Here is a 12,271-nt window from a genome sequence, read left to right as displayed (position 1 = left end):
GGCTCGAACCCGAAACCTCTGGTTAAGTCAAAGTCCTTTATCAGCTCATCATTCTTCCTGTGTTCTTTGTTTATTCCAAAATTGTTGACCTAAAACAGTATAATCATAGCAAGAATTTATGTACAACGATAGTGTAAAGAAGCTGTTTGTCAAATTTTACTCATTATAGCAAGTTAATTATCTTTTTTGTCAAATTATAAAATCAATGCTTATTACAGAGATTAATCTATAATTTTTTAGAAGTGGTCTGATTTTAAATATTTTTTATAGCATCGGCAAGTTAAACTCTTTAGTAAACACTGTTTACGCTGGAATCCCTGGATTCAAATGCCATTATCAATAGAGCGTGTGGAAAATTGTAACAACCATTGAGATGCAGAACTTCCCATCAGGTGCTAAAAGTTGCTGTTGTATAGACAAAACTGAAACTGAGGGTAACTGATGCTCATACACCATTCTTATTCGGTAACAAAAGATTAAACCTCATCCTTCAGTAGATTGATGAATTTCCTAAGAATATACAACAATATAATCCAAAAGGATAAAGAAAGTCCCCATGCGTCTCAGAAAACCTAACACTGAACGGCATCTATACACACTTTCCTTTGTCCTGCAGACGGCAGCAAACCAGAAAGTAAACTTCCATTTCTTTAGTCACTTTGAGGGCCACCACTTAAAGGCTATGGAACAAAAACGTACTTGTTAGATGAAAGGAAAGATGATGTACTCCGCATAGAAAAGATTCCATATGAATCTATAGTATGCTGAGATTGCTTCCTGCAAAAAAATTTACATAAAATGAAGATATCAGACAGTGGTAAGTTCTTCCTACTTCCCCTACTCTATTAGAAAATAGAAATAGCCAACAGTTTTGTAGTCGTCAGTGATTTAAGTGGTGACAAATTTGCTAGCCAAAATCCTGAATGGATTGAGCTTGTAATTAAAAGTTAAACTACTTATTGCAGTCAAACCTTGGTTAACTCAGTTTAATAATTACCCTCAGAGGTCAGGTAACAAGAAATAGCAGTTGATCCACGCAGGATCTCTATTTCTTTTGCGAAGAACATAAAAAACAATAAAGTACTAACAGAAAGAGGGTATGAAATTGTACAAAGTGATCAACAAGAGAAACACTGGGACCAATCTCTCTTACTTGCAAATTACAATTGATTACCATCAGAATAAATGTAATCATGAGATGACACCCAGACCGTCATGCAGAACTTAAGTGTTAAAATTACCTTAGTGTAATTTGCTCTTTCCAGCAACCATGCCTGCAAATAGATAACAAAGCATTTTATATGTGAGGAAAAATTTATGGCAGCACAGTGGGACCAATCTCTCTTGTAAGCCACAGCTTATTCCACAAAGGAGTGGTAAAACAATAGAACTATCCCCAGAATATAATTGATAATGAAAACATTAATGCAAAGGAACAAAAGCTAATTCATCTTCCTTTGGCATTTACTGTACTTTTTTAAGTTTGAGAGAAGCCAAAATGTATTATTCAACTGACAAAAGAAAACTATATAATCCAACCTCCCAAACTAGAGTAGTAAATAAAGGAACGTCAGGCAACTTCCAAACTGTCGTTTAGAATCTAGACTAGAACAATATTATATGCAAATCCTATCATTGCTCAGGTTTGGTAAATAACATTTCCTTGTATAACCAGAGACATCAGTAACAGTTTACCAGAGCTTCTCCACATTAAAAAGCTTCTTCATGCTGTACCATGGATTTAAAAATTACAAAGTAGTTAAAGAGTGTATTATGCCATGCTCTTGTACTTTATTTTATTTGAGAATTCATTCATGCTCTTGACCAAATGAAGAAATGCACGATACTCGATAGAGTAGAAATAAAATAAAATTCTCTTCACATTTAGCAGTCAGAGAGTAGGCTTAACTAATTCGCAAAGGTGGAGCAATTATGGTACAAATAAAACATAACTCGAATATAGGGCACTGTCCGACTTTTAGATCATCATGAAAAATAGAGCATACATTGACAACTTTACTCATAGTACAAAGTAATGGTTAGGTTTTTAAGTCTGTGTGAATCAAATGACAGAGCAGCTTTTAAGTAACCTAGGTAAGTGACGCAATCATGTTCAGATTCAAAACTCAAACTAAGTACCTGGAAAACTAAACACAATGCCAAGATGGCATGTACAGGTATCATCAAGCTGCTCCTGAAGGCCTGCGATAAGAGAATTACGCTATTCTATTAATCATTACTGACGGAGAGCAGCAAATCAGGATTTGTTAAACCTAAAGAAGACGCCAATATCAAAAAAACCTAGGCGGAAAAATGAACTCACTTGGGGCATGTATATTGCCGCAACTACAGCACCAATGTAATTTGTTAACAAAAGCCCAGAGCCGAGGAATGCTATGTTTCTCACACCAAGCTTCGTTGCCAAAGTAGATATCTGAAACCTATATTAGTACATTAAATGAAAAAGAGGAACTTTGTAGATGCCAACAGTTGTGAAAAAAGAGACAAAAGAAGAGAAGATTTCTTACTGAATTAGTTGTGACACTACACAAGAGGGTAGGAGTTTTGATCTAGGTAGTAATTATCCTCTACTTACAATAAGGTAAATACTTATTCTCTGTAATGAAGTACAGATTATTCTGGTGTATCATTTCGACTGAATCTGGACACTTTTTTTTAAACCGCGAATCTAGGCACACAATAACACCTATAACTGAATGAATATTTGAACAATAACAGATCCATGAAAAAATTCTTTTCATAAAATAAGATAGATGGGCAAATGCATATCAGCAATGGGGTACGGGATGGATCACGTGAAAGTTCAAAATATTGGAGTTCAAGTAAGGATACATGGATTGAGAGAAATAGATTGACAACAGGTGTAAGCAGATAAAACTTTTTCATCGAAGAAATTCAGTGTTCATAAAAACCTCCAACTAATGTAGGGAAAGAAGTAGCAGATTTCTTAAAAGTTTGTATTACAACTTACTTGCGGTCACCCTCCACATCTGGTAGATCCTTGGTGATGGCAATGACTAGTGCAAACAAAGTCACAAAAGTAGTAATAAAGGCAACAGGTGAGCTGCAGGTGAAATATGTATTACTAATCAGATAATCAATAATAAGGATGTACAAGATAAATTGCTTATTCACTAAGAGCCCATTTGGCTTAGTGGAATAGAAGTAGTTTTTAAGCACCTGATGCCTAAAAGCACTTTTTAACTGTTGGAGCTGATTTTTTTAAGTAGCTGCTGGAGCTGAATTTAATAATAAGCAGTTAAGTATTTGGTTAGAAGTGCTAAAGAAAAAAAATAAGCAGTTGATGTGTTCGGTGAAATGCCCTTAAAACGGTTGACGGAAAAAAATGGATTGATTATTACTAGATTTTCAGTTGTAAAACTGTTTTCCCGAAAAAGGAATTTATGTTCCAGTCTATTTTAAGTTCTAAATTTCTTAGATAAGATTATTATAATTTACAAGAGGTTATTTTTTCCCTTTGGTTAGATTGTCAGTGTTTATTCATGCGCAAATACAGAGGTGTTCTTCTGTGGAGCATATATACCAATTGCCTTCTTTTTGTGGTCTGCAAAGGGAAGAGGTAAGGAGAGGAAAGAAAGAGTAATTACAGAACGGAAGCTCCCTACGTCTATACAGGATACTGTAGCAGAGGAAATCTCTGTTGATTGGAGAGGAAGACCTTACAAATATAGCAAACATGGCAGAACAAAAGCTGGTACCTTTTAATTAAAAGAAAATATAAGGGTTATATTGTAAACATCGTCAAACCCTAAGTGATAGTTTTAGGCTTGTTTTGGGTTATTTTAGCTTAGAAGCACTTTTATAGTCTATCCAAACACACAAATAAGCTAACAAGTGCTTAAAAGCTGATTTGACCAGTTTTTTGTTGATATTTTATTCATCACTATTTTTTCCTTAATTATCTTTGGCTAGGGGCTGGGAGGGCAGTTCAGAATTGAGACCTGGAAAAAGGCACCTTTTTCCTTTGATACGGTATTGTTTTTTATTGAAACTGGTAACTGTCTTGTATAAGGTATTATTTTTGGCTCAAAATTAGTCAACAAAAACTCCATAATGGAAGTGCTAAGGAATAGGTAGCTAAACACTGGGAGTTCATCCAATCTATCAAGATTATCCTTCCTACTCTATATTTACTTTTGCATGCCATTTTTACACGAACGACAAGAAGAGTTAAAACTCCTGCACTGCTATTACTGATCTGGGTTCCTTAGTGTGAAACTAAGCAGATGGCTTTTCTACTATTTGTTTATTTAGAATGTGAAGAGATATTACTTGAAACATTAAGTACCTTTTAGGATCTCGGCACAATTGATGTAGTTATCCCACCACAATAACAACAAAGCTTCAAAAACCTGAGGGACAGACTGGAAAGTAGGCCAATGCTGGGGTGTGGCTACCTTCTGATGACTACTAGAGGTCATACATCTCTTATTAAGCCCTTCTTTTTCATAAATAATTTAATGCCTTTTTAGCTTTTGAAGAAATTTGCTTTAACTCTATGCAGGTTTATATGTTAATACTTAATTGACAAGCTTTGTTTCTTTAGACAGATAAATATACAGAGAGATGAGAGAAAAGGCAACATGCATCTTGGCAAAGAAATAGAGTGTATGAAAAAAGCATTCACCTCCACTCAAAGCTTAGCCCCAGAGCAGCCCTTGTGGCATAATACACACCATAATTAAGAAGAAAACCGCGTACCTGCAATGCATAGTAATTCTTGTGACCATTATATTCGTAGGTGATATTTATTGGCCCGTGCAAAAAGATATATGCACCATCAAGTATCAAAATGTAATGAATACATTAACCATCTAGAATTGTGAGAAGATGTTAGACTGGTTATGGATGATTCGAGTGATTATACCTGGATTGATAAAAAATTGTTACCCAATTACCCGTAAAATGGCAACTGCCTGATAGGTGCATCCTATATTTTAAATGTTGATGACTACTGCAGAAACAGAGTTTAACTTCCTTGTTTGATACAAGCCCAACTCCATCAAGCTTCATGAAGATGGAGTCTTTGAATATCATGGGAGGTCAACATAGGACGGCCTTTAAGATATGTGAGATAGCTTGGATGGAAGGCTTCAAGACCATCACATTCAAGATATGGAAGATAGCTTGGGAGGCTATTTGTGAAAAGAGGCTATTTGGACAAGGAGGCTATGCATGCAAAAGAGGCTAATACTTAAATGCAAGCCTTTTTCAAGTTTCATTTCCAAGGGAGACATCCAAACAAGGCCCTTACTTCATTAAGGGTATAATTGTAATAGAGCTAGTTGTCTTCCTTATTTTCTTAGTATAAATAGTAGGCTAAACGTTTCATTATTTAGCTTTTGATGAATTGATGAATATTTTGAGTGTTTTAGGGTTATCTCTAGCGAGAGAAACTTGTGAGAGGCCTTTGGTAGGCTCTTGTTGATTATTGTTTGTGAGAGGATTGGTTGCTTGGGAATTCAATTCCCTTGAGGTCAGCCTTAGAGGTTGGTGCTATTTAGAGTGTAATTAAGAGGTTTTGGTTATTAAAGAACCTTGGTTGCCTAATTGTGCCTATTTTTGTGTCAATCTATCTATCTTTTCTTTTCCTTTTGTTTATCCTTGTCAATTTATTGTTTCCCCGTATCCGTTGTTGTATCATTGTTTAAGTCTTTAATGTAAGGTTCAACAAGATAATTCTTGATAGGAAGGAAGATCAAGCTATAGGAAAGGATATGGTTTGAAACATTTATAAGATAAGTGGTTCCATAATTTACACTGCTCGCAACAAATACAGATGCAAATATGAACAGCTGCGAGAAGCAGGTGGCATTCGAGAATTACAACGCCTCTGTAATGGCACTAAGTGTGAACCAAGATACAATAGAGTGGTTTCTATTAAAAAAATGCCTCTAGCAGTCACAGGTAGAAACTGCTAGAAATCCCAACTCAATGTGTGCACGCCGAAAAGGAAAAAATGTACTTTACTATGTTGGACTGGGGTCAATTGTCCTTTTTTGATTTATGGGTTTGAAATTTATTCAGCCATTTAAACACGGTACCAAGGAGAATGACAACTTTCGGGTGGTCATGCCCCTCAGACCACCATCACCAAGCCACGAGGTTCAAATTAACACTTGGCAGAAAGTCATGTTCAATTGGCTATCTTCTCCAAAACTAGCTGCAAAACTATTTCCAAACAGAAAATTAAAAGAAACAATGTACCATACCACCTGCCCTACACCTTCTCCTACAATCAGAAACTTTACAATACGATGTCCACATAGTTTATTCAGGCATATTGCTTCTTCCATGGAGGTACTTGGGCACATGCAGGTCTCTATGTGTTGTAAGGGTAGCTTACACACAACTGTTGAAGGAGAAGTAAGAAGCAAACAAAGAAGCATACCGTGGCAATTATTAGGAACGCTATGACAGCAAATCTCTTCAGCCGAAATGGTGGGACCGAATAGATGGTACCTAAAAAGAGACCAAGACAGTAAAGAGAAGTAATGAAGGGGCCAAAATTCATCCCAACAATAAGAAGGCCAGCCACAGCGAACAATAACACCAACAACCATGCAGACTGCACTGAAAGATCTCCGGCAGCTATGGGTAAGTACGGCTTGTTTACCCTGCAAACATTTTGAGAAACAGTAATCAAAGAAAAAAGGAAGAATACATTATGTAATTGAGAGAAAAAAAAGATTTTATATGATGCAATTCATTTATGTCCGTCCTGCAAGAGTAGTCTGCAACGTAAAGTACCAAAGGAATCACTTACTTGTCAATGCCAATGTCATATATTTGATTGATGCCCACTATATAACCATTCCCACATATTAGGGCAATAAGACCAGAAAAGGCCTTCAATACTAATGACCACCTGATTAGATTCGGATTCTCAATCAACGCTCGTGCAACCAATGAGCTGCCAAAGAAATTATTGGTTAACACAAGCCTGTTGCAAGTTCACCAAAGTATTGACAATGATAAACACTTACAGGGATCCTAGTGCAGTCCCACGTATAGTGTGGGGCCTCAAAAATCTCCAAAAGGCATCTTTAAATTGTGAAAAATTATCCAACACTGGGTCAGATCCAGCAGTACCAACTTGAGAGCATGCCTGCAAGTGTTATCTTTCATAAGAATGCAACTAATTGAATATTTCAACCCCTGACATTGCTTCATAAGATAGATAATAGAAAATTGAGCTGAGTCAAATTTTTGAAAAGCTGCAGTCAGTTATTCTTGTCTTGTCATCTTCAGGGCAAAGAATTTTGGTCATGTCGAGCTCAATGAAACTTATTAAAGCTCAAAACGTGGTGTTTATACCTCCACAGATGGACAGACGTTATCAATTTCTTATTGTTATCTTTTAAAGCTCTTTGCTATCATATTTAACTAATTAAAGCTCTTTGCTATCATATTTAACTAACACCAGAAATATCAGCAAAAAACCAGAACCCAACTAAGCTTGCAAGAAAATGCTAATTAATCCATTCACTTGGTTACTGGGTGTTGAGATTTTCCTCAGTTGGGGGATATGATGGAAATAATCTCAAATTGAACATACCCGGATGAGGGTGTGCCTGTGCTTTCTATACAGAACAGTCTTTTTGTAGCGAATGTGGCATCCAGCAGAAGTGTTGGAAGATTTGAGCACACCCAAGTTAGGAGCATTAAAAGAAGGTGAAGCATTGGGTAACTTTGTGTAGCGGGAAGAATTATGAAACCGAAGGGATGAGCAAGATGAACATGCCAGCTCCATCCCCAGATATCTCTTCACTGGTGCTCCAAACTCCAAACTTCTATTTCTCTCTGCTCACCCTTTCACTTTCTCCTATTTCTATTTCCCTCCCATCTATCAAACAAACAGATGATACCTTTGCTTTACTTGGACAAAATACTCCCTTCGTACCCACTTTTATATAGTTTTTAAATATTAAATTCTATAATAAAATATTAGAAGAATTTATATTTGAAATTAAGTCAAAGTAGTTTGCTTAACTGCTTTGACTCTCGTACTCTGAACCCCCACAAATAAATTGTGACAGGAGGAGTACTTCCTTTTATTTAACGTAACTGGGAAAAAAGATCTAGAATTTGTTATAAAATAATAAAGCTAAAAGAAGAATAACGTAGAGAAAAAGAGAAGGGAGGAGAATTCTTTAATTTATCTTGAGTGATGAAAATACAATGAAGAGAACCCTCTATTTATAGGAGAAAAGTACCTTGGTCCAAAGTCACAAACCCTAACTTTTCTCCTAAAGATAGACATCCACAATAATAAATAAATAATATTTATAACACTCTCTCTTGGATGTCTATTTAATAGATAATGTATCTCGTTAAAACCTTACTAAATCCAGTGGAAAAAATTCTAGTGAAGGAAATAGAGTACATTTCTAATAATACGCGGTACATTTATAATAATACGTCCTTTGGTTGCTTCATTAAAAACCTTACAAGGAAAACCCAGTGGAACAAAAACCTTGAAAGGGAAAAAGAGTACAACTCTTATTAACCTCTCTTGATGATAACTTTAATCCCACTTGAATCTTCACATCCCAATCTTGTCAACCATCTTCTCGAAAATTCTAGTTGGTAGAGACTTGGTGAATAAATCAATCATATTATCACTCGAACGAATCTGTTGCACGGTGATATCACCATACTTCTGGAGCTCGTATGAAGAAAAACTTTGGTGAATGTGATTTGTTCTATCTCCTTTATGAATATTCCCTTTAGTTGGACTGTGTATGTTGCACCTCCACTCTTTTGATAGAGTTGCATCATCGACATATAATATTGTTAGAATCACGCCAAATACATTTCTGACTTGCTTTATAAACTGATGTTACCTTAGTATGAGTCGACTGTCATGTTGAACAATATCGTATGACCGTAATCCTTCATGGAAATAGATAACATGTCTAGATCGAACATTTTTGTCAATTAGATGAATGTTCTGTATATCCAATAAACTTGATAATATTTATTAGGGTAACACACTCATACCAAACTTACAATTGATCTTATTTCAATATCTCCATGTAAAAGTAAAACTATATCAGGCTCATAGTTATAGCAAGATATAAAATGCATGATAAGAACTAAATTGGAAACTCTAGAAATCAAAATAAACAAAATTGCGAAAATTGAAATTAAGATAAGAATTTGGGATGTGAAGATAAGAGGATAAAAGCAAGACCCAAAGGATATGGACAAACTTGGGTATATTAAACTCAAATCCTTCCAATTGGAGGGAGGATGTTACACCTCACACTTTCATATGTTAAGTTGTGTCAGAAGTTAATTGAGATAAGCTCAAAGGACAAGATTATCAACGATGACACAAGATTTTCAGTGAAGACCCTCCTCGTACACCCCTATATTCGAGGACGAATGTTCTAAAGGGGGGGAGAAAGTTACACCTCATACTTTTACGTCATGTATGTCATTAGTAGACTAACGTAAACCCAGAGAGGTTAAGACTCCTTTACAAGGTTAGCGATGGTTTAAAACAAGTGTTAGGGAAGTTATGTAAAGATTGGAGATTAAGCGAATCAGAGAAAATAAGTCTCGTCGCATTTCGAAATGTTGAACAAGTTATACGGACCAGATGGAATTTTGGTCATACTCATGTATGCAGATCAAGAGCTCAGTGTATCAAAGGATGAAGTCCCGAAGTAATCCAAGATTTTAAAAATGCAACAATGAGGATTGGGAATAATATTTTTTGTGTACCAAAAGAGGCTATGGACTAGTATTATATCACATGAGCATGATAATGAGTATATGAAGTGTGTTTAAAATGATTATTATTTAAGTGAATTGTGATCAAGAAATTAATTATGTGTGCAATTGGTCAAATGAGGGATTAAAATGGAAGTTGAGAAATTAATTAAGAGTATTGAATAAATATTATGTGGACATAATCCATGTAGGTCATAGACAAGTGGCGTTATTTAAACTGAAGGTGACATTAGCTAACCATAAGTGGAGTGTTGAAATAAGCACATAAGGTGCTTGTATGACACATGTAAGGTGCTTTGGACACATGTCAAGCCTTGGACCAAATACATATAACTGCTAAACTGATTATTTAAGGGGTCCAAACGTATTGGATTATGTCACTAATTGAAATAATAGTTGTTCATATCTTGTTTTGTTATATGTGCTACCAGCAAGTGAACAAAAAAAAAAAAATACAGCACCTACTTTCCATATAAATTAACGTTGTTTCTCTTCTTGGAGAGTAATAGCACCGTTATTCAATTTTGTTACGGGTTTCACTCACCGCTTCGATCTCGTTGTTTGTAACGTGTTGTTAAATCCGGGTTTTCTTCAAAGTGGAAGAAGAGTAGTTCTTCGCATATAAGGTAAGAATTCTCCTCTCCTAGATATATTTAAATCCGTCCAGGTCATAGCTACACCGTAGGATGAGAAATACGGAATTAATAGTGGGAAACCACATTTTGATGTTGTTGTCGTTGTATGGACTACTTGCTAATTTTATAAGTTATGTTGTGGCAGGAATTCAATATGATTGTGGTTGTGTTGGTTGTGGTGAATATGGAGAATGTGAGATAAATAGGGGAAATGTTGTCCGAGTCATTATAAGACAAGTATACATCCCGATATACATGATATACCAAGTACTTCCTTGACCTAACGGGAACCGTTATCATTATTATAGGATAAGGCGCGAGATGAGCTATGGTTGATGGGATTGACTAGAAGGCAAACAAGGTATGTAAGGTGTTCGTTTCCTTCTTTCTTTGGAACGAATCCAACTAGAACATGAACACGAGCGTTCCATTCCTATACTTTAAATTTTAATGCCTTAATTATCTAATTGATTCTGGTTATGATAAATTACCTTCACTAAATGGTTTCTTGATGTTGATATGCATTTCCATAAAGTTATTCGGAGGTTATCGACCTTACGTCACTCCGAAAGGCCCAAATGTCATTTCTATTCGTTCCTCATATATATATATATATATTCATTATCTTACTGTACCACGCCGCGATATAGTCGGCCAGGCAGGCGCGTAGATGTGCACACCACTGCACTGGGCATGTTACTATGATGATGCTCCCCGGACACAGGTTGAGGATGATATGATGATGCTGATGTACTATATGTATATACTTGCATATGATTTTTAAACTCATGCATTGCATATTGCATGTCCTCAGATGGCTCAGGTTACTTCTATTCAGTTATATCTATGTCTTACTTATGTTATTGTTTCCTGCCTTACATACTTAGTACTTTTATCCGTACTGACCGTCTTATTGCACTGGACGCTGCATTTCGTGCCGTTGTGTCCCGACAGACAGAGCGAGGATCTCCTCGCAGGGACTATCACCTTGGGCCGGGTCGTCAACAAGTGCCATTGTACCGAACTTGCTCTTTTGGGTACGGAAAAGGGTCAAATATACCTCTGTACTATCAGAAAAGGGTTAAATATACCCTTCGTTATACTTTGGATCCAAATATACCCTTCCTGTTATACTTTGGGTCCAAATATACCCCTCTGTTATTCTTTGGATCCAAATATACCCTATCTCCGTTAAAATTGTCCAAGATGGATATAAAATCTGACATGACATTGACAACTCGATGAGGTGGACACCAAATGTCATGCCACCTCACCGCCCAACTCATTTACCCCTCTCTTCCTCTTCTTTTTCCACCCCTACCATTCCCTCCCCCTCTGCGACCTTTCCCACCATTAGTATGTTTCCATTATCCAATAACCAAGATGATAATATGTTTGAATTGTCTACCTCACCGAGTTAGTTAGTCTATTATTTAGTATGTGTAACTTGAATTAAGTAAAATTGAAGTTACCTAACAGCCTCAGTAGTGAAGAAAGTGTCAGGCCGAGATCCAAGTTTCATAAACTTCATGTTTGATGTCTCTTTTTGTTAGTTATTTTACCAAAATTTAGCAGATTTGAAATACCATAGTATTATTAGACACACAACAACACTTGCAAGCAGTAGATAATGTCAGCAAACAAAATCACCAACTAATTATACCCTGAAATTTCCTATAAATTTGGTAAATCAAACAAGAAAGATATTTTATCAACCTCCAAATGGGCAAGGAGAAAAAGGGTTACTGAACTAATGGATTTTCCAAGTAGAGACTCAATTTATACTAATAATAATAGCCAAAAATGTCATGAACCAAGAAAATCAATCTTCTCTTTCAGTAAAATTCTCTACC

The 12,271-nt window shown here is 35.9% G+C and overlaps 1 protein-coding gene across 6 annotated transcripts; it reads right to left on the bottom strand.

Moving 5' to 3' along the window:
• Nucleotides 1–393: 393 nt before the first annotated feature.
• On the bottom strand, nt 394–7,930 carry LOC132042886 (homogentisate solanesyltransferase, chloroplastic). 6 transcript variants are annotated; one of them, XR_009411618.1, is made up of 11 exons: nt 7,601–7,930; nt 7,029–7,150; nt 6,809–6,955; nt 6,434–6,659; nt 4,670–4,743; nt 2,993–3,085; nt 2,324–2,441; nt 2,140–2,221; nt 1,242–1,274; nt 700–777; nt 394–610 (listed from the first exon to the last, which is right to left on the bottom strand). XR_009411618.1 is itself a non-coding variant. In XM_059433391.1 (11 exons), the coding sequence occupies exons 1-10, from the start codon at nt 7,793–7,795 to the stop codon at nt 703–705; spliced, it is 1,146 nt and encodes a 381-aa protein (XP_059289374.1). In that variant the 5' UTR covers nt 7,796–7,929; the 3' UTR covers nt 394–610; nt 700–702. The 6 variants fall into 6 exon arrangements, 5 of the variants coding, with proteins under 5 accessions (XP_059289374.1, XP_059289375.1, XP_059289377.1 ...); XM_059433391.1 differs by having other exon boundaries at nt 2,140–2,202; nt 7,601–7,929; XM_059433392.1 differs by having other exon boundaries at nt 394–777.
• Nucleotides 7,931–12,271: the final 4,341 nt, after the last annotated feature.

Source organism: Lycium ferocissimum, unplaced genomic scaffold, assembly GCF_029784015.1.
Source record: "Lycium ferocissimum isolate CSIRO_LF1 unplaced genomic scaffold, AGI_CSIRO_Lferr_CH_V1 ctg18926, whole genome shotgun sequence".
NCBI classification, from domain to species: Eukaryota; Viridiplantae; Streptophyta; class Magnoliopsida; order Solanales; family Solanaceae; genus Lycium; species Lycium ferocissimum.
The sequence above is the reverse complement of the archived record's forward strand: the minus strand, read 5'-3'. Positions and strand labels throughout refer to the sequence as shown.

What these genes read in the sequence shown, in the direction of transcription:
- LOC132042886 (XM_059433390.1), bottom strand. Translation starts at nt 7,795, where the DNA reads ATGGAGCTGGCATGTTCATCTTGCTCATCCCTTCGGTTTCATAATTCT. An exon ending in CGTTCCTAATAATTGCCACG is followed by an intron (nt 4,744 to 6,433) that starts GTATGCTTCTTT and finishes TATGCATTGCAG; the next exon opens with GTACGCGGTTTTCTTCTTAA. An exon ending in GATGTGGAGGGTGACCGCAA is followed by an intron (nt 2,442 to 2,992) that starts GTAAGTTGTAAT and finishes GTACTAATATAG; the next exon opens with GTTTCAGATATCTACTTTGG.